Genomic DNA, 25701 nt, shown 5'->3' on the forward strand with positions numbered 1-25701 from the left:
GCACCCTGTGCCGCTGCCCGGGGCTCTCCCTCCCGGGTGGCAAGTCGCTCCCTCAAGAGCCCACGTGAGGGCAGACACTAGGGCAGCTTGGCTGGTCGGGCCCCCAGCCCCAGTACACCCCAGGGCACCCCAGGGAGGTGGGAGATGAGGGGGGTGGAGCTTCGAGCTCCCCCACCCTCACCCCTCTGGATCATGTGGTCATCCCAATCCCAGCAGCTCCACCATCTGAGACAAGCTGACTTACAATAATGACTTTATTTTAACATATTTAATTACAGACATAAAATAGCTGGGGAAGGGGGTGAACCCCAGCCTAGCCCCGTCTCGGGGCCGCCAGGAGGGGGAGACGCAGGCGAGGCCTCCCTGATGACCCTCCTTCTGGGGGGGGGTCTTCCTATGGCGGGGCCCTATTGCTTCAGGGGGGAGGGGCCATGCAAACGAGGGAGGCGGGGAAGCCTCTGGGCCCCGCCCACCCCACCCGCCGCGGCCTCCCTCCGCAATGCCCGGACGTGCCCCAACCCTGGCCTCTCCACCTCCTTTCTCTTTCTCCAGGGAGCGGACCCTCTGGCCGGCCCCCCACCCCCTCTGCAAACCTAAAGGGGAATAAATACAAACTTTACAAAGTAAAAGGGGGTCCAACGTTGCCCTGGGCTGGGCCTGGGGTCAGATGGGGAGCAGGCCCTGGGATGCGGGCCTCACATCACATCATCCCTAACTGCAGCAGCGTGCTGGCGTAGGCCATGGGCTTGACGTCGGGATGAGGCTGGGACACGAGAGCACACACGGCAAGGGAGACAGAAACAGGGCAGCTTCAGGGGGGTTGTCTGAACACCAGATGCAGAGACCAGCCCTCCCCCCAAGAGCTGCTGAGCACTGCACTCTGTCCTTGACTGGGCCTCAGCCTTGTGCTCCCCAGGCCAGGGACAGCAGGGGACAGAGGGGGTGACTCACCACTGCTGTGAACTGGTGGAACTGGGGCCGCAGGTCAGAGCCCCGGAGGTGGATATAGGAGGCTTTATTCCCCATCTGGTCACTGTGGGGACAGGGCAGAGCAGCTGGTCAGGGGTGGGGAGCAGGCGGGAAACACAAGGAAGGGCTGGGGAGGGGCCTGGAGCGAAGCGACCCAAGGAGGCTGGATGGCAGAAAGTCCCAGTGAAGAGGGAGACACAGACGGACAGAGCCCATCAGAGACACTGACAGAAGCGGAGTCAGAGACGTTGAGAGCAGAGGGAGAGAGGCATGGACACAGACAGCCCCAGACACAGAAGTGAGAGAGGCCAACTGGGAAAGGCAGGAATCCGGGGGAAAGGAGGGGGGCCCAGGAGGTTCAGGCAGGAGGGGAGCAGAGGCGGAAGGGGAAGCAGGGGACAGGTGGGGGGCACATGTGCCCCCACGGAGGCAGGACGCTCGCCAAAGCCTGGACTCTGACCCAAGCACACCCTGGCTCTAACCACCAAGAAACAGAGGACAGAGGAACATGGTGACCGGCACCCGCAGGGTGTAGGCGGCCTGGTCCAGAGCATGGGCAACTCTGGGGGACGAGGGGCCTGGTTTCTTCAACCAAAAGCCTACAAGTGACAGGGGAGGAGGGACAGGGAACCGAAAGACCAAGAATGTGTCCCCTGTTACTCGGAAGAAATCAAACCAACGAGAGCCATTTTTGAGAGACACGAGGAAACGGGACTCTGCGTTCAGGTGATCCCATCTGACACTTGACAGAGTGACAGTGGAATTCCGGTTGCACGAAAAGGTTCAGGGGCACCAGGGGGTGTCGGAGCACGGAAGCGGTGATGCCCAGGGTGGGGGTGGCCGGAGGCCGGCCCGGGTTGGCAACTGCTGAACCCGGGTGATGAGGACGTGGGTGTTCCTTGTACGATTTTACCTGCTCTCGTGTGTCTCTGAAACTTTCTACCACAAAAAGTTAAAGGAAAAACCAGCAACACAAGCAACAGCGGGTGGGGAAGGGAGGCCCAGATGGGTCGGAGGCGGGACCCACCAGTAGTTGGGGGCGGAAAAGACGGTGACGCAGCGGCCGCCATGTGCCACCTCGTAACCCTCGGCCTTGACCTCGTGGCTGCGGATGATGTAGTCCAGGTGGTTGTCCTCCAGGAAGGCCTTGGTGACGTCGGGGCCAAACTGGCAGCTCACGCCCCGCTTGCTGACCGAGCGTCCGTTCTGGGGAGACAGGGGGCTCAGGGTGCCGCCCGCCCCACCCCCTCTGCCCGCAGCCCGCACCCGCCGGCCCAGCCTGGGGAACACTGACCTGCGGCTGTGGGTCTGACCAGAGCAGGTCGCACATGGGACCTGGGTGGGGGAAGGAGAGGGGACATCAGTGCAGTTGGGCTGGAGGCCGGGCAGAGGCACGTGAAATGGGGTTCTGAGCCCCGTGACCGCCCCACCAGATCCAGCCAATGTATTACGGCCCCGCAGGGGGAGGACCCTTTAACAGTGCTATTCGGATCACACCCCTCTGCTGCTCAAAGCCTTCTGGGGCTCCCGCTGCCCTAGGAACAAAGCCCAAGCTCCTCCCCCAGGCCTCTGAGGCTCTGCAGGGCCTCATCAACCCCCTTTAAGTACATCCCCGCTCACCCCAAAACCACTGCCCTGCCAGCTGTTCCTCCTGTGTGCGAAGCTCACACCTGCCCCGAGCCCCTCTGTGCTTGCCCGGGGCAATTCTGCGTGGCAGGTGCCTCCTTCCCGTCAGTCCTTGGTGCGGCTCCTAGAGAGGCCATCCGGACCCCCAGCACCCCACCCTCCCCATGCCCTGTGCAACACTTCCCACAGTCGTGCGTGCGTGCGTGTGAGTACTCGGCCACCTGTCCTCACTAGCACAGGAGCCCCGGTACGTCACTCTCCAGAACTCACAAACAAGTGACCAGAGCGCGCCCCACGTGGTGAGCGAGAACACTCCCTTGCAGGCACAGCCCCGTGGGGAAGTGCGCCAACCCGAGTCACAGGCGAGGACGCAGAGGCTCAGCCCTGCCATCCTCGCCAAGGGCAGGAAGCCCACGCAGGAGGTGCCGCGGCCCCGGGAGGGAAGGGGCTGCCACCCGGCCCACCACCCTCACCTGAATCCGGGGGCTGCCGGTTCCGCTCAATCTTCCTGATGTCGTCCAGGGTGACGCCATCTTCACTGAACAAGCCCCCGTGCATGATCTGGGGTGTAGTGCGGGGACAGCTGTGTGAGCGGAGGCACCGGCCACACCCCAACCCTCCAGCTCGCTTCAGGGCGGCCCTCGCGGGCGCGGGCGCGGGAAGGGGCCCGAGGGGTCCCGCCTGCCGCCCTCACCAGCACTTTGCCGTTGATACACTGGGCCAGCGGGAGCCACTCGAACACCTCACTGAAGAGTTCGTACATCTGGGCCGTGTATTTGGCCTTCACTTCGCCCTCGAAGCCATAGATCTGGTTCATGTTGTCCGTCTCATGGTTGCCTGGCCAGGAGCGGAGCGAAGTGGTCAGCACCCCCTGCACGGGCACCCCCGGGCCCGGGTCCAGGGGCCTGAGGCCAACAACACACAAGCACACCAGAAACCCAGTGAGGTGGAGACACTGTTCTTAGCCCCTTCTCTGAGAGGCACACACTGGGCAGGTGGCCACAAGGCCTAGGCCTGGCCCAGCCTGGAGTGACCATGGGTATGTCCCTTGCCCCCTGGCCCCTGGGCTCCTTTCTGGAGAACCTGCGTGCCTTCCAGGCTGTAAGGGGGCAGGTCGGAACAAAAAACAGGCCCCTCCAAGATGCGTGCCGTGGGCCCGCCCCTCGCTGTGCCTCTAACTTCCCGCACACAACCTCGTTCTGCCCTCCCGGGACTCCCAGGGCTCAGGGCAGACAAGGAAGCTGCCCGGGCCCCTGTGTCTGCCGAGTCTGGCGTCATCAACTCTTCCGCTGGGGCTCGCTCTTCTCACCTCCCGCAGGGAAGCCCACAGCAGACAGTCACCAAGCACCTACCATGTGCCGAGTGCTGACGCTCAGGCCCTCGGGAGCCCCCAACCCAGCCCAGTTCCCCACCTCTCAATGGAGCCCCCAACCCGGCCCCATTCCCCACCTCTCAATGGAGCCCCCAGCCCGGCCCCATTCCCCACGTCTCAATGGAGCCCTCAACCCAGACCAATTCTCCACCTCTTAATGGACATGTGCCCCTGCCCACCCACCCCACCCCCCCGCCCCCCAGTGGCCCTTGTTCCCTGGTGAGCTCATCTTGCACCAGGCCACACTGACCCCAAACCTTCCTGCCACCCAAGCTCACCTCGAAGCAAGTGAAAGTGATCTGGGTACAGGAGCTTAAAGCCAAAAAGGGTGAGGATCACTTCTACGGAGAAGGAGCCGCGGTCCACAAAGTCGCCATTAAATATCTGCTCTGCTAAGGAAAACAAGGAGTGGGGGCTCCTTCCCCAGCCTCCCCATGTCCCACGGCTCCTGCCGGTGCCACCCTAGGAGTGGGGATGTCAGCGGGGCTAGGGGATCTGGGCTGTGGTCTTCTTCCTTGCTGTTGGCTCTGGCCCAGCCGCCCAGCCTCTTGGAGCCCCAGCGGGATGGTCCTGACATCCCCAACCTCATCCGTTTCTCAGGGAAGTGGACGGTGGAGGGTGACATGAGGTGGTCAGTCTGCCATAGGGGCAACGGAACATGGACCGTCCCACCCGATATTCACAGGCCTGGTGGCCATTCATCAAGCAACGGTCATCACATCAGCAATCACTTACACAGCTCTGACTGTGGGCCACGCAGCTCTTCACACAGATGAACCCATTTACCCGTCTCAACAACCCAGTGAGTCAGACCCCATTATCCCTATTTTGCAAATGAGGAATCTGACGCACCAAGAGGTGACGTCACTGCTATGGTCACGCAGCTGGGGAGTGGCAGTGCCTGGGGCCGTTACGTGTCTGATCTTGCAGCAGCCCCATTTCAAGATGAAGAGAGGCTGAGGCCCAGAGGGACTGAGCCACATGCCCCGGGCACACATCGCAGGGGGACCTGCCCTGGCCGCTCTGACGCTGGCCGGCCACTCCAGCCACATCCCCGTGCCTGAGCGACTATTCAGGCTTCTCCCTTCGCGGGTTCCCACTGTGCTCTCTGGCTGCGGTGCCTCCCCCAAATCCAGGTGGAGGGACAGGGAGGGTCTGCTCTTCTGAGGAAGGATACATAGGGGTTGGTCTCCGAGGGTAAACCGTTGAGCTCAAATATATTGAGGAGGTCATAGAACTGGCCGTGGGTGTCCCCGCACACCGTAATCTTCTCTGTCTGGAAGAAAAGAGGCCACCGGAGAGGGAGGGGCCCAGAGAGAGACGTGGGGAGGGGGCAGGGGTGAGGGGAGGGGCAAGAGGTCATGGCGGACCGAGAAGAACCATGCGACAGACACAGGCAGGGGACACAGAAACGAAAAGGGTGGGACAGAGACCAGGAGAAGAGAGGGACATCCAGGGGAGAGACACAGGGTAGGGGGAGAGGGAAGGCAGACCAAGCCAGGTGGGCCTGTGAGTTTCTGAGCTCCACAGCCCCTCCCCAGCCAGGGAGCCCCCCACCTCCAGCCCGTCCACACACTGCCCCACGGCACGCACCTCTTTAAGCGTGGTCTCCACGAGTGTGCTCAGCTTGGAGAGGACCTCTTTGACCTGTACCAGAATCTGGAAGGCAGGGTGGGCTGTGAGTGGGGCCTGGGGGAGGGCCTGCTGTCCGCCCCGGGCCCCGGAGAGCCTGGGCTGACCAAGAGACACTGCCAAGCGGAGGGTGAGGGAGAGGCAGGCGAGGAACGGGCAGCGGAGGCCAGACAAGTGAGCGCTGGCAGGAGCCACAGCATTTAAACGTTAGAATTACTGGGGCGCCTGGGTGGCTCAGTCGGTTAAGCGACTGACTTCAGCTCAGGTCATGATCTCGCGGTTCGTGGGTTTGAGCCCCGCGTCAGGCTCTGTGCTGACAGCTCGGAGCCTAGAGCCTGCTTCGGATTCTGTGTCTACCTCTTTCCCTGCCCCTCCCCTATTCTCTCTCTTTCTCTCAAGAATAAATAAAAACATTACAAAATTTAACATTTGTTTTAATGTTTATTTATTCTTGAGAAAGAGGGACACAGAGTGTGAGTGGGGAAGGGGCAGAGAGAGAGGGAGACACAGAATCTGAAGCAGGCTCCAGGCTCTGAACTGTCAGTACAGACCCACGACCGCGGGGCTCTAACCCACGGACCGCGAGATCATGACCTGAGCTGAAGTCGGACGTTCAACCGACTGAGCCACCCAGGTGCCCCAAAACATTAAAAAAATTGAAACATTACGGTTATTATTTTTTTTAAAGCTTATTTGAGAGTGAGGACATAAGTGAGGGAGGGGCAGACAGGGAGGGAGAGAAAGAGAATCCCAAGCAGGCTCCACACTGTTAGCACGGAGACCATCTTGGGGCTCGAACTCACGCACTGTGAGATCATGACCAGAGCTGAAGTCAGACGTGTAACCAACTGAGCCACCCAGGCGCCCCTAAACATCAGCGTTATTTTACACGGAAACAGAGATTCTGGGTTCCTCTTAAGATAATCAGCATCATGAAGAAACATAGACGAATCCAGATGTGGCACATTTCATAAAACAACTGGCCTGGACATGTCTAAGATGTGTCGTGAAAGAGTCTCCCCAAAAGGGCAGGAGACTGTTCTAGATGAAAGGAGATAAAAAGGCAGTATTTGATCTGCCAATGGATTCTGGATTTTGAAAAAACCAACAACACAGGGGCGCTTGGCTGGCTCAGTCAGCGGGGCATGTGATTCTTGATCTTGGGGTTGTTTAGTTAGAGCCCCATATTGGGTACAGAGATTACTTAAAAAAAAAAAAAAAAAAAAAACTTGAAAACAACAAACAAAAAATCCCACAAAAAAACCAAAACCACAAAACAGCTAATTTGGGGAAACCTGGGTAAGCTAAAGAGTTAAAGTATTTGTCTGGAAATGTAGATAATACTAGTTTTTGCTACGTGAAGATTAAAGATGACCTTGACCTTGTCATACAAATTTGTCAGTGTTTCCAGATTTTGTGGATGGCCTGTGGACTGTCTGCATTAGTCGGTATTATTTTATCAACGCTAAATTTCTAAGGTGAGACACCTGAACTGTGGTCACATAGAATATCCTGGTTTTAGGAGATACAGGTTATGATGCAACTTACTTCTGGCTCATGAAAAGAAAAGAAAACCAAGAAAAGAGAAGGAAAGAAAAAGAAGTGTGTGTGCATACACACACATATGTAGAGAGAGAAAGTAAACGTGTCAAAATGTTAATTGGTGCATTTGGGTGAAGGGGGCAAGAATATTAACTATACTGTCCTTTTGATTCTTCTGCAGGTTTGACAGTTTTCACAGGTAAGAGGTAGGGGGGAAAACCCCCAAATGTTAAACAAAGTAGAAGGCGTCCACTTCTGGTCAGAATGGAGAAAGCTGTAAACTGTACGGTCATTCTTGCGCTAATGACAACAGGCCCCGCACCCAGAAAATCCAATCTTACGAAAACCATCTGAGAGCCGAGCGTGCGCTCAAATCTAAATCAGTCAACGGCAGACAGCAACCTTCCCTGGGAAGCAACCTATCCCGGCAGCGCGGCAGGAGGGCAAGAGGCCAAGGGGCGCCGAGGCCCAGAGTGAGGGAAGCCAGCGGTATGTTGGTGACAGCGGACAGACCGGAGAAGCCCCCGCCTCCGAACGCCTCTCCCCTCACCTGCCAGCTTGCTCACACGGCCGTCGCGGAAGGCGGGGTGCAAGGCAGCACAAAAGTGGGGGCGGAACGGGAGAGCACAGAACTCCCCCGGCACACCAAAAATCTGGCCGCGAGGCTGAAAATCAGAGAGCTCTCCCACAGTTCCAGAAGCTGGAGACGTTACAACGTCAAGACATCCCTGGGATTTTGCCAGGGCTAAAGAGAGAGTCCCGACTCCAGTCTGAAAACACCGCAAGCCCGTGGTGGGCTAACTCCAGCAAAATGCCCGAGACGGCAGATCAGACGGACACAGCCCCTCGCGCCAGCGGCCCGACGGAAGAAAGGGCCTCCCTCCATCTTCCGTAGAAACTCCTTATTTAGCTCAGTCTCTACTGTTCTTTCGCACAAGATGTCTGGCATCCAACAAAAACTGATGAGACACGTGAGGAACAGACCACAGAAGCAGACCCAGAGATGACCCAGATGGCAGAATTACCAGAGACTTTAAAATAACTGTGACAAATGTGTACAGGATCCAGTGGAAGAGACGACATGCGTGAACATATGGGGCAGGGAGAGGAAAACTATTAATAAAAGTAACTAAATGGCAACGCTCGCCGTGAGAACGCAGCGTCGGGAATAAGGACCGCATCCGCACGGTGCTCAGCAGCGTCGGCTGCCGTGACGGCCCTCCGCCTCGAGCCGCCCTCTGTGGCCGGGTCCGGGCCCCGCCAGCGCCGCGATGCTATCCTGGGGTCACAGGTGCGTGCAGCACCCGACGGGGCCTTACCTGGTAGGCGCATTTCCGGTGCAGTTTCTTCTGGTCCTTGTACCACTGCATGAGCTCCTTCATGAAGGTGACCGTCACCTTGCCATCCTCAAGCTTGGGCCCGCTGTACTCATCCTCAATGGCTGGGGTGAATGGGGGAGGTGGGGGACAAGACTCAGTGGCCACGGCCACCGTGAGGCCGAGAGGAGGCACGGGGCAGACAGGGTGAGAGGACGACGGAGGGTGAAGGTTCCTCTCCCCGGCCAGGCGCTTCTGTTCAGGCTGGCCGTGCCTGGCCTCTCTGTGCAGTGCGCCCCCTCTTCCAGCACCCCCTCTCCCCGCTGCCTGCGTGGTTTTACAGCACTCGACACCGTCTAGTCCCCTCTCTCCCCACCAGGGCATCAGCTCCGCGAGGGCTGAGAGTATTTTATTCACAGCCGTACCCCCGGTGCCTGGAACAGCGCTTGGCACATAGCAGGCGCTCGATAATTATCTGTGGAACGAAGGACTGAATCGTCTGAGCGCCTAGAGGACCTACACAAATCCGGCGGGGGCGGGGGGGGGGGAGGGAGGGAGGGGGGCCGTGAGGGCGGGGCGGGCGGTACAGATGTCGCTAGGGAGCTAGGCCCCGATGGCGGGACGAGGGGCTCGTCCACCTCGCCTGAACCGCGGGAACCCAAGCCCCAGCGCTGGGCTGTGGAGCTCCCAGGAATGCAGGAGCAACAGACCGCGGCCGCCCCTGCCCGCACCCCCCAGCTCGCACAGGGCCTGGAGAGGGCTTGCAAGAACGTGGAATGTTCTAGGCACCCAGGCCTGACTCACTCATGCTCTCGATGTCCAGCGAGTCCACAACGGAGCGCTTGTGCTCGTCGCCGGCGATGGCCCGCTCGAAGGCTTTCTGCTTCACAATCTTGTTGCACTCCTGGTACTTCATCTTGGCGTCCTTGTCGTGGGGCTTCACCTTCACCACCTGGGAGGGTGGGGTGAGGAGGGGGGGAGGGAGACAAGAGGCATCAACGCCCAGGCACAGCCCGCCTGGCGCAGAGGAGCAGACAGGACGGGGGAACGCCGCGGCTGCCCGGCCCCGGGCTCCACGAACACGGAAGCCAGACCACCCGGCCTCCGCTGTCGGTTGAGCGTCCGACTCTTGGTGTCGGCTCAAGTCATGATCTCACAGTTCATGGGTTCGAGCCCCACGTCGGGCTCTGTGCTGACAATGTGGAGCCTGCTTGGGATTCTCTCCCTCGCTCTCTGCCTCTCCCCCAATCTCTCTCTCTCTCTCTCTCAAAATAAATAAATAAACATTAAAAAAAAAAATCTTAGCTCTGTCGTTAAATGTGTCCCATCTGACGAGCACGTGTTCAGCTTTAGGTTCCTCGTGGGAGCCACACCGGCCGAGGCTCACTTTACTGACGTTCCAGTCAATACCGAGTGGGGAGGGGATTAAGAGGAAAGGGGGGGCTGGGTCTACCGTGGCAACGAACAGCCCAGACCCAGCAGAAGAACCAAGGACTTGCTGGGGAACCTGGACTCCCTGAGCCTCAGTTTTCTCTCATCTGTGAAAGGGGGGACGGGACACACCCCACCTGGCAGGGCGGCTGGAAGGACAAGTAATGAAGACGGGGCTCAGCACACAGCGGCTAGCACCTAGCGGCATCCCCTCAGTCTCCTCCGAAGGGCGGTCAAGACCACGGGCCACAGAGCCAGGCCGCCTGCTTCCAATCCCGGCCCCGCCAACCCTCGGCAGAGGAACGCCGGGCGGCTGTGACGGTCACAGGAGCAGACACGCACGAAGTGTGTGCAGCCGCGCCATCAGGAGTAAAGTCCACACGGGTGTCGGCTTCTAGTCACGGCCCCTTTCCTGGGCCGCTGTGCTCGAAATGGGATCATACGCAATAAAGCCCCGGGCACGTGACTCTGGGGTGCAGTAAGTTCTCAATAAAAGGAGCCTGTGCCCACCCCTCCCTCCACCTTCTATCCTGCTTTCTACAAACTCGGATCCTCCCAAGTTCAGCAGCAGACAGGGCTGGATCCGAATCCCGGCTCTGCCGCTTCGTCACCGTGACCTTTGGCAAGGACGTCACCCGTCCAGGACTCAGTTTAGTTATCTGTAACTATGATTGCTCTGAGTGGACCCCGCCGGGCCTGCCCATTCTGCTGGCCACCCGAGGAGCTAGGTCCCTGCGGCTCCTGTGCTGGGGGTGTGAAGAGAAGTGTCAAAGCAGGCCCTCAAGTGTGGGGACGCCACCCCCGGGGAAAGCCTGGCAGAGTGAACCAGAAGCCTGTGCAAAGGCCCTTGCTAACCCCTGCGGGTCACCATGGCTCATCCACCCCGGGAACGGGTGCACAGACCCGGTGGACGGCAGGAAGCCGGGCCGTGGCAGGCGACGGCTTCCTCCCTGACTGGGCAGGCTCATGCCTGGGTATCCTGCCAGGCGGCTCCACCTGGGGTGTGGGTGTGGCGCGAGGCCCGGGAGGGAGGCAGCACCCCCTGGAGTCCTTCCCAGTGGGGACAGGGTTTGAGTCCACACCCTGGGGTTAAGTCCAGGCCTGGCTTAAGTTATTGGCCTGGCACACAAGGGCCTGCCCACCCCTGCTTTCTGTTTGCCCGGCACCACCCAGCCCGACCGAACTCACAAGTGTCCAATGTGCCAGCTCCCTGTCACCTGGCACAGGCTGCCCCCTGGCCCAGAACACCTCACGTCCGTCTCCAACCCCTTCCTGGTTCCTCTCCTCCAGCTGTCAGCTCCGCTGTCCCCTCCTCGAGGAGCACCCCACACTCCCCCAGCTTGGGTCAGACACCCCTCTGGACTCCCACAAGCCCCTGGCTCACCTGCCCCAGCCCTAAGCACGGCTGGAGATGGCTCTCTCCCCACTGGAAGGCGGCCCCGCGAGGCTGCGGCTGCATCCCAGGAGGGAATGAATCCCCCCCCCCCCCGCAAAAGGAAATGATGAGGCACTCAGCATTTCCCCTGGCAGGTCCCCTGTTCTCACAGAACTCGCAGGATGGCTGGAGGACGGGGACAAATACCAACAAGGCCGGAAAAAGAGGAGCGGCGGCAGTAACAACACACGGCTCACTTCCTGAGCACCTACTATGTGCTGGAGCACGGCGAACTTGCTCCCTTTACCTGCAGAGCAGCTCTGTTGGGTGTTACCACAAGCCCCATTTGATGGATGGGGAATCTGAGGCCCAAGAAGCCAGAGTTCCGTCTTCTCCCTGCCTAGGATCCTGACTTCCACCTGCACAGTGGGTGCTCCCTCCCTGCCCACCGTCACTCACTCGGCCACTCGTCCCCACAGCACCTCGCATGCCCTCCAGGGACTTACAGGGCCAGGCCTCCAGGGGCTGAAGGCAGGCCCTCCCCGTCCTGAGCCCCGCCTCAGCCTCTAGGACGAGGGCAGGGTGCCGGCACCCCTGCCGAGGGCTCCGTCGGCCAGAGTGGCCGCTGCTATAGGACTCACTATGGGGCTGGGAAAGCGGGAGTGGCCCTGCTGGGCCTCCCTGCTCCCGCGGGGGGTCATTTGCTCCCGATTGGAGGGGCCTGGTGGTTCAGAACTCAACACTAGACTCTTCTGTAAAAAGCGACATGTGGGCCGTGTTGGGGTCCATATCCTGACTGTGGTGTCTGTGTGGTCACGCCAGAGGTGCTGCGGGGGAAACCGGGAGAACGGGGTCTCTATTCCTCCTTACCACTGCACGTGAAGCTACGACGCTCTCCAAAAGCTGTTTCTAGGGGCGCCTGGGTGGCTCAGTTGGTTGAGCATCGACCTCGGCTCAGGTCATGAACTCGCGGTTCTTTGAGTTCAAGCCCCGCGTCGGGTTCTGCTCGGAGCCTGGAGCCTGCTTTGGATTCTGGGATCTTTCAGATCCCTCTCTCTCTGCCCCTCACCACCTCACGCTCTGTTTCTCTCTCTCTCTCTCAAAAATAAATCAGCTTAAAACAAAAAAAAAAAAGCTGTTTCTAAAAAGGGCCACCTTGAGCTGGGCTTGTTCACAGGCAAGACCCACAGTGCTCGAGCTAGTGACACAGTAACACAGGTTCGCACGTGTCGGGTAACCAGGAACAGCTATGTTACGTGACGCCCCGAGCAGATCCGAGGGGCACTGAGCAGTCACACGTATTCCCACCACTGCAGCAAAGCCTCCGGTCACCCGACGTGGAGGCACCAAGACCATCAATGACCTCTCGTCAGTTCAGGTCAGATTTTGCCACCAGATGAGTTGCCTGAACTTAACTACAACGGTGGCCTTTTCAGGACGGCCCGAGTTTGGAACTGAGGGTGAGGGACTGTCATCCAGCAGCGAGAGCCGGGCCCAGGCTGAGCGTTCCTGACCTCGGGGGACCCACGTGACTACGCGTTGTGGGTCATTTGGATGACCTACCCTGCATAGATGACGAGCTGTGCCCCAGAGAGGGGCCGTGCCCATTTGAGGCACACGGAGAGCTGGAGGAGAGCCAGGTTCCTAGGCCAGGCACTGCAGTGACAGCCGTAAGCAGGACACAAGGGTTTTCACCCTACAGGGCGACACCCTCTAGTGAGTTAACTGAGGTCTTATTCGGTGTCCCTTTTATTCATAATAAAGCAGAAGAGAAGAGAGCCCGCCGGAGTGGGGCTGAGCCACAGGAGGATGCCAGGCCGAGACGCTTCTGCCCGCTGCGTGCCTCCAGGGGCCAGGTGGTTGACTCCGGTACGAGACCGTCACTTCCTGGCTGCAGGATCTCAGGGAGCGAACTACCCTCTGGGCCTCGGTTTCCTCATCTGTAGGTCGGGGAGAACAGTCCCCATGCACAGGGTCGGTGTGACGACTCCGTTACGAGGGCAGGCAGGTCCCAATCGCGCCCCGCCCACGGCGAGCACTGTGCCAGGCCTTAGCTGACTGCTCCCCCAACCGTGGGGACAGCCACACCTTAGGTGTGCGGGCGCCTGCACGGGCTTGCAAGGCAAGACGCATTTCTGACTGACTGCGCTGGACTATGCTGTGAGAAGAAACCCGAGGGCGAGCCGCATTGTGAACCAAACCCCCAAAATCCACAAAGCGGGGTGGGGACTGCGGGAGTCCCCCAGATCCAGCCAGGGCCCACAAGACCATCTGAGCGCCAACCACAGACAGGAAAGAAGATGGTGGGGTGAGGGGGAAGGGCAGTCTTTCGAGAAGAGGACCCAAAAATGGGACAGGGAATCCGGGAGCAAGGGTCCCTCTGAGAGGACTAACCTGAGATGAGGGGGTGGAAAGGGGAGACTGTTCCTACTGAGGGGCCCTGGAAGGGCCCACCAGCAGAGGGAGACACACGTGCCCCCCCCCCCCCCGCCCGGGGCCCCTAACAAGGTCCTGGTACCTGCAAACAGCCCTTCCTGTGGGCCATGGGCTCCCCCCGCCCCGACACCCCCATGAGAAATGCCATCAAGTGTGTAGTGTGGGCAGGTCCCGCTGCAAATGTACAAATCTCCCTGAATCGTCCCGAGAAGGCCCTGAGGTGGGCCCTTCTACAGGTGAGGACACCGAGGGCAGAGAGCCAAAGCACTCCGGGCCACACGGCTTACAGCTGGGGTGTCCCGACCGTGCTGCCAGTACCAACTCCTACATTAGTGACCTTGAGGCTTTCGCCTATGACTCACGGTAAGGAATCCATACTTTATATCACACGCCCGTGTTCACGTAAGTGAAAACGAGCTTTTCACAAATACGTATACCCACTTCCTCCGAATGAACCGTTGTTTTCTTCTCTACTCTATTTGATGAAAGACAGAGGTGCTGGTCTCAAACCATTAAACTGGCTTCACAGCTCACTCACAGCTACAGGCTGGAACTCTAGGTTCAGGGCCCAATTTGGCCAGGAGACCCGGGAGGAGGGGTTTCCCCCTCTAGACCTCAGTTTCCTGCCTGCACAACGGACTGAATTCACGCATGGAAAGAGCTCACACAGAGCTGGGCCCACAGTGAGCGTGCGGATGAGGAAACTGAGGCTGAGAAAGGAAGGGCCAGGCCACAGAGAGGCAGAGCCTCAGGCTTGTTATTCAACCAAGGTCACATCTTGGCTCCGCCTCCGAGGATGCCAGGATCTGAGAGCGGGCCTGAGGCTCCAGCAAGCATGTCTCCAGACAGCTCTGGAAGGGAGGAGGGCAGGAGGTAGAGACCGGAGGGCAAACTGCCCCGGGCCGGCCCCTCTGCCCGTTGCCCACAGAGCCCGATGAGATGTGGCAGCGTGGAGAGGCGGACAGCCTGCAGGCACATGGAGGGCCCACAAGGATCACAGGCTCGTGCGGGGACTCCCACCGCTGCTGGTGAAGCCACCACAGGGAAACAGGCTGTGACGATTTAAATGCTGAGCGTGGCCCCCGCCTCAGTTTGGTCCCCAAGAGTCTGTGGATCCCCCTCACCTGCCTTCCATGGCATAAAAGGCCTGGGCAGAAGTTCCGATGTGGTTATTTCCACAAGATGGCCAGAACTGACCATCTCAGCCTCACAGAGTAGGCGGGGTTAGGCCCCCGACTGGGCCAGAGCCACAAGAAGGGTCCTTCCCCGCCCCCCCACCCGGGGAGGACTTCCCTACACCTCTGGGCACGGTGAAGACACTGGCACAGGCCTGTGCGCAGGCTCATCGGCCCTCCACCCTGCCCGGCTCTTCCAGGCCTCTCCCCGCACCGCGAGCCCTGCAGAGAAACCCTGCCCCCATCCAACCCTGAGTGCCCTCCCGGGTTACTCATTACTGGACCCTGCGCCCCAATGACCTCTACTCACACCACTTCGCCAGAGCCCCACGGCCACTCCGGAGGTGGCCACTCCTCTTGCCACAATTCTCCAGATGAGGACACCAGGGGACAACAAGGGGAGGCTGGGCTGGGGAACGGCTTGGGACCCGAAGCTCGTAAGGACTGTTCTGGGGCTCCCTACACCATCCTGCCAGGGGGCACCCCACTCCCTTCTCCATTCTGACCCCAGTCTCTAAACTACCGCCTCTGGGGCGCCTGGGTGGCTCAGTCGGTTAAGCATCCGACTTCAGCTCAGGTCATGATCTCACAGTTCATGGGTTTGAGCCCCACATCGGGCTCTGTGCTGACACCTCAGAGCCTGGAGCCTGCTTCGGATTCTGTGTCTCCCTCTCTCTCTGCCCCTCCTTTGCTCGCACTCTGTCTCCCTCAAAATAAACATTAAAAAAAATTTTTTTTAAGCAACCACCTCTTCCACGGCCCTGCCCCCACCCCAATACAGGTGTCCCCTGGCCCTGTCTTGGCTCAAGACTTCACTTGGCCTAAAATCCACCCTCCACCCCAGGCTGGTGGCCAGCCCCGCTCCCTCTAACTGCAGCCTGTGGCTCTCAGCCCCCAGGCACCCTCCCCACCCAACAGAGGCTGCTCAGCGCGTATGGTGAACGAAATAAAGTAGTATGGGGGTGAGGGGTAAGTAATAATGCAGCACGTTCCGACTGAGCCCCTGAGAGTGCCAAGCACTGAGCCAATAAACCGAACAAGCAAAATCCTTCCTTTCAGGGGGCTCACTCTCTGAAGCCGGGGAGACACGGGGGCCTGGGTTCGAATCCCAGCTCTGCCACTGGCCAGCTGCACGCTGACGGGCAGGTAGCTGAACTCCCTGGGCCTCAGCCTCCCCATCCGCACAGTGGGGTTCATCACCATCCCTGCCCTGCCCTGGGCTGCCAGTCCCCATGGAGGGCATGGGACACGCTTGGAGTGAGTGCTGGCCCCCGGATGTCACAGCGCCTGCCTGCCGTTACCATCAGAGCAATCGTAGCGATGGGAGTGGCTGACCAGCGGGTGAACTAGTGACTTCCCGCGGTGCCCTGGGTCCTCTCCCTTGTCACCTCATCACAACACGTGCCCCACCCGCTGCCCTCTACAGCTCATCGCCCCGTTCCGCCTTCTTCCGAGCGTGTAACCCGCCTGCGAGGACTCTGTTGGCCTCAGCTGGGACACAGGTTTGCGTTTCGCCCTCCTCCAGACTGGAACTCCACCAGAATATGGGCTGCGTGGCTCTCATTCACCAACAGTGACAATAACCACAACAGCTCGTGGGTACAGAGCACGGACTACGTGCCAGGCACTGGTCTAAAGGCACAAAAAGCAGAAACTCATTTATTCTTCACAGCAACCCTTAGAGGCAGGTCTCAGTGTTCTCCCCCACTTCGTGACGCGGACAAGAAGGCACTTGGGGCGCCTGGGGGGGGGGCTCAGTCGGTTGAGCGTCCAACCTCGGCTCAGGTCATGATCTCACGGTCCGTGAGTTCGAGCCCCGTGTCGGGCGGGCTCCGTGACGACGGCTCGGAGCCTGGAGCCTGCCTCGGATTCTGTGTCTCCCTCTCTCTCCGGCCCTCCCCTGCTCGTGCTCTGTCTCTCTCTCTTTCTCTCAAAAATAAACAAACGTTCAAAAACAATTAAAAAAAAAAAAAAGAAAAAAAGACGGCACAGCGAAGCCAGGTAACTTGTCACTTCACTAAGCAAGTGACAGCAGAGCCGGGATAGGAACCCACAAAGCGTGCTCCAGGCCGAGCCGCTGGACAAGTGAGGGGTGAGTGAACGCGGGCCCGGCCTCCTCACACCCTCCCGCCGCCTACCAAGCACCCCGAGGCCCGGCTCACCGTCTCGTAGTCACGCAGGGCGGCCCGGAACTTGCCCAGCGCCATGTTGCTGGCGGCCCGGCGGTAGTAGCCCTTAATGTACTTCTTGTCGATCTCGACGGCCCGGGTGGCATCGGCCAGCGCGTAGCCGTAGCACTCGGTGCGCAGGTAGGCCAGGCTGCGGTTCCCATAGTAGATGGCGCTGCTGGGGTTCAGCTCGATGGCCTGGCTGTAGAACTTGATCGCGTTCTCGTAGTCCTTGGCTGAGGAGACGGAGGAGCCGGCCTGAGGCAAGACCACCGCCACCCGGCAGGAGCGGCCCCCAGGCCGGGTCCTGGCCCGCTCCCCCCACTCACGGGTGGGAAAACCGAGGTCCGCAGCTGAGCTCAGAAACGTCTGTTTCGGCCCGCCCCCCTCTTCCCTGTTCCAACCGTCCCACCCCGGCACGGGCTTGGTCTTCTCAGGTTCGAATCCCCAGGACTCAAAGTCACTTCCACGCAACCACCCCCCCACCCCCCCACCCCACCCCCAGCTATCACCCCTTAAGGTGCCAACCGGGGCATTACTTCTTCGAGGCAGGACTTCCAGAGGGTCCTCCTCTGGTCCCACGGCCCGGAGAGGACAGATCAATGAGTGCCAGAGCCGAGATGTTGTGAACCCAGCACATGTGAGTCCGCCCTGAGCCCTTTGCTTGGCCAGCCCCCACACTCACACAAGTAAACAAGCCCAAAGAAGGGGCCTAGTAGGAGAATAGGAAGTGGGAAAGGAGAAGGAACCTACTTAGGCCTCAAGGAGAAGGGGACACACCGGCAGAGACCCAAAGGAAGCAACAAACTGGACAGGAGGAAAAGCATTCCCAACAGAAGGAACAGGAGGTGCAAAGGCCCCGGGGTGGGAAGTGAGGGGGTGTGCTGCCAGCGCACGCCTTGTGTCCTAGGACCACTGAGAGGCTGGTGTGGCTGGGGTGGAGGAGGCTGAGAGCAGGGAGGCTGGCAAGACAGATCCCGAAGGCCACAGCCACGGTAGGGTGTAGATATCGATGTTCTAGGCGTAGAGTGACAGGATGTGTCTGACCAAGGGGAAAAGGCTGATTTTGTTTGCAACGAGCTATGGCTGTGCCCCGCGCTTTACATTGTCACCCGTGGAATCCTCACATCTCCAAGGCATAAGCACCATCTGGTGTTCACTTTAGAGATGAGCCACAGAAGCCTTGCTCAAGGTCAGACACCCAGTCTGTATCTGCAGAGCCAGGCTTGGACCCTTCCCACGTGCCCATCTGACAGGCAGGAGAGCAAGGCTCAGAGGCTTGCCTGGTTTGGGGGACCATGATGTGCCAGCTGCCGTGCGGGGCTCTTGGTACACGAGTCCCTTCACTGAACCCTCACAATGACCCTGAGGACAGCTGCATCAGCCCCCTTTTCCAGACAAGGGTACGGAGGCCCAGAGAGGGAGATCCCGTGCTTGCGATCACAAGGCAGGTGGCAGGTGGCAATTCCGAGCCAAGCCAAGACCCAAACGCGCCCAGCCTCACCCTCACACCAGGGGACCCCTGAGAGGAAACCTAGCACAAGGAGCACGCAGACAGCGGCAGGTGGCCCGGGCCCAATCCTGGCCCCACCTCTTATCTGCTGGGTGTCTTGGGCAACTTACATACCCCCTCTGGACTGGAGTTTCAGAGTCCTTCTCCTAACAACTGGCCTAAAATGGGAATTCCTACCCTCACTCCCACCTCACTCTTCTCCAGTGTGGTTCCAGCGCCACTGGATGAACCATGACTTTCCTTTGTTTTCATTGCTTATAATCCACATCCCCAGTTTGAACCTCAGCCCTGTGAGGGCAGGACCCATTTGTCTTACTTCTTTGAGCCCCTGCTCAGTCTGAGGACACAGCAGTCCTTTGGCCTGCCCTCCTAGGGCTCACAGTCCAATGGGACACACACACACACACACACACACACACACACACACACCCATCCAGACAATGATGACCCAGAGTGTTTAGCACAGGGGCAGACCAAGATGATGCCAGAGCAGAGACCTAGAGGATGACAGTGAGTCTGGTGAAGAAGAGGGTTCCAGGCTCCATGAATAGTTCTTGAATGAATGGGCCAAGGAAGAAAGACAGAAAGACAGACAGACAGACAGACAGACAGACACAATGACACCAGGAAAAGAAGTCATGTCCTGGGGAGACGGCCAGAACAATATAACGATCCCTCCTGCAGGCTAATATCTGGCAATCTGTCAAATGGCTCAGATGTCCCCTCTTTCAGGAAGCCCTCCTCCAATCTCAGGCTGGGTGAGGCACTCCTCTGGGCCGCCCCAGCCCCTGGGCTCCCCTATCCCAGCCCTGCCCATCACCGTCAGGTGATGGGTGTGTCTCTCCAGGACTGGGAGACCCGGAGGGCAAGCCCAGGACTTCCCAGAAACAAGCAAGGGCAGATCCAGACAGCCGAAGTCTGAGGGACCCTCCCTGGAATGCCACTACTTCAGCCTCCTGGCTGTGTTCCAGAGGCCAGCTGGCCAGCTCTCTTGACGGCTGAGGTGTTACTCACGGGGCCCGTTTGGCCTGGGGTGGGGAGCCTGGTGTCTCAGAGCCCGATCGGCCCCGCCCTGCCTCGTCTAGTGGCTCTGAGGGCTAAATAAACTCTCGCGTGAAATGCGGCTACAGCAGAGAAGGCGATCAGCAGATGCTTGCAAAAGAAGTGAGTAAAAAATGAGTGAACAAAGAGGAGAACCAAGCAGAGGAAATGGGAAGAGCTGCACTTCACGCACCTGCCCAACAACACCGGTTCCTGAACCTGTTCTATCTGCTTTACGAGTACGAGTGCATCCAGTCCTCCAGATTTTAGAGGAGGAGGACACCAGGGCACAGAGAGGTTAAGCCATTTGCCCAGGGGTCACACAGCACGAAACAGGAAGAAACAAGATTTGAATCCAGGCAGCCCGAGCTCTTAACCATGTCGACAAAGCCAGAGACCCAGAGGCGTCTTTGGGGGTTAAATACAAGCCCTCCCGTTTTACAGAAGGGGGGCGATGAGGCCCAGAGAGAGGGGAAGAGAGCTGGGCAACATCGGGGACCACGCTCTGCCCCCTAGGGCTTCCGGAAGGGGCCTGAGCCCAATCAAGGGGCTACCCTCTTCTGCCTGCAAGCTCCAGGTAAGGACTCTGAACAGGGGCACCAAGCACGTGGCGAGGAAGGGGGATATCCGGGCTCACACTCTGACCTTGGGCAAGCGGTTTCACTTCTGAGCCTCAGCTTCCTCTAAGAAACAAACAGGGCCGCTCCTCCCTCCCTCCCAGCGCCCTGGGGAAGATGAAGCGTGTACCTGGCCACCACAGGGGCTCAATTAAGGAGAGCGGTAATTATTCTTTTTATTGTTATTCCCACAGCCCCGGAGGCTGGGGCTCGGTGCCTGCCACTGCCTGCCAGGCAGTGAGGGGCCTGGACCAGGAGGACCCTTCTCCTCTCAGCCAGCTCAGTGCCAGTACCTCTGGCGGCCTGCCCAGCCCTCGGGCTTCCGAGGGCCCGGGGCCTGGAGGGCAAGGAGCCCCTCCCCGTGACTTATGGCTTCCCAGAAGTCTTACCTTGCCCCAGCACCCACCCTCCTATTTGCCGCTCTTCCGGAGCCCCATTTCGGGGATGGCCCCACCTTCCTCGCTGTCCCCCGGCTAGAGGCTGCGCCTTGTCCTGGACGCCTCTCCTGACCCCTCAACCCCCAAAGCCAGGCCAGTCCCCGTGTTCTGTCAGGCCAGCCTCCTGAACATCTCTCAAATCCGTCCACCATCCCTACGGCCCCGCCCTGCCCTGGTCTGGCCTCCATCCTGCCCGGCCCAGGTTCCTGCCCCGGCCTCCTCCCTGGTCTCCCAGCCTCCGGTCCTGCCCCCTCCGCAGGGGTCTTGCTAAAGCACAAACCTGACCCCGTCCCTCCCCTCCTCACGACTATCCATGGCTCCCCAGAGGCCGCAGCAGAAAGCTCAGCCCCCTCTCCTGCCTCTTCCACTCCAGCCCCACTGACCTCCCTGGTGCCAGGTTCCGCTCCCCTTGCCAGGATAGGCCTCCCCGACCCCGTTCTCCTCGCCTGGTTGGGGGGGGGGGGTCCCTCCTCCCTCTCTCCAGGCGGCCGCCCTCTTTTCCTCTCTGATGCGTTTCTTGAGTCGCTTTCAGTCTCCGGTCGGCACCACCACGCCTCTCACCTGTCGGCCATCCTAGTCTCCGTCTCTCGCATCCAATGTCAGCCAGGCGGCTGGGGGATCTCACCAGGCCTCTTCACCACCCCCAGGATGACATCCGCACACCCCCCCCACCCCCCCAGCCAGCCGCCAAGGCTCCACCTCCAAGCCTCATCTCTCACGGGTCCTTCCTACCTCCTTCTCGGTGCTGCAGCCTGACCCACGTTCCCACTCTGAACCCCCCTGTGCTCCCACTGAAGGCCGCGGGCGCTCTGGATCCCTCCTCTCCTCTCATCCCTAAGGATGAAACACTTCACTTGTCAGCATTCGCTGTCCCTTCCTTACTTCCCAGTTTGCTCTTCGGTATTCTCCAGGCTGACGCCCACCCCCACCGGTCCCCAGAAACTGCTCCCGTCAAGGCTAGCTAGCACCAACATCCGTGGAGCCAAATCCCACGGGCACTGCTCGGTGCTCGCCTTGGCAGCATGTGACCCGGGCCACAGCCGCCCTCGTTCCAGAAGCACTCTCTTCTCTCATCTTTCCTGACTTTCCTTCCATTTCACGGACCACTTCTCCTCAGCTGCTTCCTCTTCTCTACACATTAGGATTCCTCAAGGTTCCGGCCCCTTCTCTCCCTACAAGGCCTCATCCATTCCGAGGGTGTTCTATTCCACTCATCGGCTGACCGTGCCTGAATTCCTCTCCTCAGAGCTCCAGACTGCACCATCTATCTACTCAATGTCTCCTCTTGGACACCTGAGTAAAATCCAAACTAGCTTTGCAGTGACTTATGAAACCCTACCTGGGCTGGCCCCTGTCCTAAACTCATCTTGTATCAGTCTCCCTGCCGATCCGCTAAAGTTTCAGCCACGCCAGTCTTTCATTTCCTACCTCAGGGCCTTTGCACATGTCTCTGCGCCCACCTGGAACACTCCTTCGCGACTCTTCTCTACTTAAATGCCTTCTCCTCAGTTAAGGCCTTCCCTGACCGCAGTAGCCTCCAGCCCGATCTCCACTTCACACCCTGTCGGGGGGGGGGGGGGGGGGTTCAAAGCCCTCATCACAACTTCTAAGTATTTTATTATTTCTGGTGTTTTTACTCAATGTCTGATTCTCCTGCTAAATTACAAGCTATAAAAGGGCAGGGCCACATGTGGCTCATTCACTGCTATAACCCCAGAGCCCAGCAGAGTCCTTAGCGCATAGCAGGTGCTCAATAAACATGCTGAATGAATGAATGAATGAATGAGTGCCCCCACATCTTACTCTTTCCCAAGATCCTATGTCATACTATTCTTGGGATTTCCCCCACCTTTACTCCCAGAGCCTCCCACGCATCCCTTTTCCTCGTGCAACCCCAAATCTCCTACCTCCTCGCCTTGCCACCTAATGATCGATCCCCCCCTCCGCCCTTACAATTCCCTACTCAATTGGGACAGTGCCCCCCAGGCCCCACTTGGTGCCACCCACCCTAGACCTCCCCACTTGGTAGCACCATCACTCCCGAGGCCCCTGTCACTACCTGAAGGCGCCCTCTATGGGGCTCACCATAGCTAACGCCTCTCAAGGACCTCACGTTTGGAAGTGCCCTCGTTCCCGTCCCCCTCCCGCCTCACACTTGGTAGCGCCCTCTCCGGCCTCCCCATTTAGCAGCACCCGCTCCGAACGCCACCTCTCGCTATCACCCCTTCTGTCAGAGCCCCCCCCCCCCTCTGTCGCCCCCGGGGTCGCGCCATCCTGCCTCCCCACGCCCGGTCACTTGGTAGTGCCTGCCCCGCGCCCAGGCTGCCGCTCCGCGTTGCCATGGTTCCGCGCGGGCCGGGCACCCCTTGCCCTGGGCCGCTCTCCACCCCACCCCGGCCCCCTCCCGGGCGGGCGCACCTTTGAAGTAGTCGTTGGCCTGCGTCTTGAGCTCCTCTGCCCGCTTCAGGGCGCCATCGGCCGGGGGCTCGTCCCGGGGGGGCTCAGCACACTCAGTCCGCTCGCCCTCCGCCATCGCCATGCCGCAAAGCGACCCCCACCCTGGCAACGGCCGCCAGCGGCACCCGGCCGAATCGTCGCGAAGGAGTGCCGACTTGCCGCGGCCGCTGCTGCACAAGTGTCGTAAAGCGCGGGCCCCGAAGGCGCCCTCCGCGCGCCTGCGCAGGGCCCTTTCGCCGTAGAGCGCGCGGAGGACAAGGTGACCAAAGGGCCCCCAGACAGCGCCCTTCTTAGAATGAGCCATTGGGGGGGGGGGGGGAAGGGGGGGCGGAGAGGAAGGGGGCTCGCGGGGCGGGGGGCCGGGAGGAAGGTCTGGCGTGGCCCCCCGCCCCAGAGTTACCGTGTCCCGAGGCGGCAGAAGTTCGGGGGGTTTTAGGGTGGGATTTCCCCGCGGTCTCCTCGGGTTGGTGGGTGTGGCTGCCAGGCAGCACCGTGCCCAGCGCAGAACCAGAGCCGGGAGGCTAGCCATACTGCCAGTTACTCGTGTGACCTTGAGCAAATCGAGGCAGTTACCACCCCCCCCCCCCCCGAAAAATGCGTGGCTTCTCAAACCAACGGAATAAAGTTTCAACCTTGAGGTCAGTATTGCTAGCTGTTAACTGAAGGCGCCCCGGATGCCCTAGTCGGGAGCAAGACTCGGAAGTTTGGTTACATACACCCGTCTCCTTTCTTCATCCTCCGCTTCCCAGCCTTACGAGGTGCCTCAGTGCCCTTAGGAAAAAGCCGAAATTTCTGATGACCTAGGAAACCTCCCCAGATGCCACTCCCACTCCTGCCCCCACCCCCCAGCTGTACACCCTCGCAGGCCATCCTTTCCAAGCCCTCAGCCGCTACCCATGTGGGACTATGGCTCTAGATCCCTTTAAGGCTCTGCTGGGGCTCCCCATCTGGAGACACAAGCTAGACCACTCCCCCAGCCTCTTTGTCCTGGCGGCCTGACCTGACCCCACAACCTCCTATCACAGCCAACAATCAGCCTAGAAAGTAGATGCAAACATCAGCTCGGTTTTACCGCTGAGGACTTTGACATTCGTAGAGGTCATCAAACTTGCCCAAGGTCATACAATGAGAGTGGCAGAGCCAGAACTTCAACTTGTCCCACCTTAATTCCTGCGCTCTTAAGGCCCTGCTCGACTGTCTCTGTGTTCCATCGCTCACCTTGTGGGTTCCATTTTTGAGATGTTTAGGGGTGTGTGTGGGAAGGCTGCCGTGATGGGTTTGGATCCAGGATCCGAATCCAGCTCAGCCCTTCCCTGCTGTGTGACCTTGACAAGTGACCATCCCCCCTGAACCTCAGTGTCATCCTCTGCAAAACGGGGACAATAACCATGCCTATTTGTATACAATTAGAGGAGAGTTTGAGAAGATCAAGTGTTTGGCACAGGGCCCAACACAGATCAAGTAGTTTTTATATCCACCCCGTTGTAAATACCCAGACTGGGACTGAGTACCCAGAGCTGGGAGGGAAGCTCCTGGAGGGGCTCTCAGCAGGTCTTGGGAGGACCTCACCGTGCAGGGTAGGCAGGGAAGACTTCCTGGAGGAGGGGAAGTCTGAACCAAGACTTGAAATATGAGTAGGAGATAACCAAGTGAGAAGGCATTTAAGGTGAGGGGCCAACAAGTGCCAAGGCTTAAAAGTGTCTTCTTTCTTTGAAAAGATTTCTACGTCATGGGGAGGTGCCTGGCTGGCTCAGTTGGTAGGGCACATGACTCTTAATCTCAGGGTTGTGAGTTCAAGCCCCAGGTTGGGTGTAGAGATTACTTAAAAATAAAATGTTAATTGAATAAAAAAAAAAAAAAAAAAAAAGATTCCGGGGCGCCTGGGTGGCTCAGTCGGTTAAGCAACAGACTTCGGCTCGGGTCATGATCGGAGTCTGTGAGTTCGAGCCCCGCTGTGCTGACAGCTCGGAGCCCGGAGCCGGCTTCAGATTCTGTGTCTCCCTCTCTCTCTGCCCCTCCCCCACTCATGCTCTGTCTCTCTCAAAAATAAAATAAAAACATAAATTAAAAAAAAAAAAAGTTCCTACATGGGAGAGGAGTTATGAGGTGATCTACGGAGACGGGACAGAACAGGCACACCCAACTGCACGTAAACCTGTAGACACGCAATCTCTCTGTGTCACATGTAACGCACATACGCTCAAGTACAGAGAGCACTGTGTCACACAGATATCCGTCTACGAAATGACGGTGTCAGAACAGTCCCATCCGTGCAGGCAAAATTGCAATACCACAAAACCTCCCACACTCAGGAACGCAGAAACCCCAGGTAGCCAGAAACCCATAAAGCAGAATCCTTTCACTCCGATGCTAACACATCCAGGTAGAAGGGATTACGATCCCACCCCCACCCCCGCCCCACAACCAGTTCACAGAATGACGTCACAAAGACACGTACATAGAATTACATCACCGGACGTGCGCTGTTACGGACCCACGCAGGAACACAGAGTCAAACGGACTCAAAGTGACACAGCCAGCCAGGATACCCACGCACCGCGAAGCGACCCCGCAGATGAGTCAACACACAGAGC

The 25701-nt window shown here is 59.1% G+C and overlaps 1 protein-coding gene across 1 annotated transcript; it reads right to left on the reverse strand.

Annotated features, from left to right (window-relative positions):
• Positions 1–236: 236 nt before the first annotated feature.
• PPP5C (protein phosphatase 5 catalytic subunit) lies at positions 237–23287 on the reverse strand. Its single transcript, XM_043600477.1, has 13 exons — positions 23069–23287; positions 17037–17278; positions 9262–9409; positions 8461–8582; positions 5561–5626; positions 5145–5243; positions 4246–4351; positions 3290–3432; positions 3069–3156; positions 2264–2304; positions 1997–2175; positions 952–1033; positions 237–763 (listed from the first exon to the last, which is right to left on the reverse strand). Exons 1-13 carry the CDS (start codon positions 23187–23189, stop codon positions 701–703), a joined length of 1500 nt encoding a protein of 499 aa, XP_043456412.1. The 5' UTR covers positions 23190–23287; the 3' UTR covers positions 237–700.
• Between the last annotated feature and the right edge of the window lie 2414 nt (positions 23288–25701).

Source organism: Prionailurus bengalensis, chromosome E2, assembly GCF_016509475.1.
Source record: "Prionailurus bengalensis isolate Pbe53 chromosome E2, Fcat_Pben_1.1_paternal_pri, whole genome shotgun sequence".
Classification (NCBI taxonomy): domain Eukaryota; kingdom Metazoa; phylum Chordata; class Mammalia; order Carnivora; family Felidae; genus Prionailurus; species Prionailurus bengalensis.

Excerpts from the sequence above, each read along its gene's own strand:
- PPP5C (XM_043600477.1), bottom strand. The coding sequence starts at position 23,189 with ATGGCGATGGCGGAGGGCGAGCGGACTGAGTGTGCTGAGCCCCCCCGG. Across the intron at positions 1,034-1,996 it reads TTTTCCGCCCCCAACTACTG|TGACCAGATGGGGAATAAAG; the intron begins GTGGGTCCCGCC and ends CTGTCCCCACAG. Across the intron at positions 764-951 it reads TCCACCAGTTCACAGCAGTG|CCTCATCCCGACGTCAAGCC; the intron begins GTGAGTCACCCC and ends CTCGTGTCCCAG.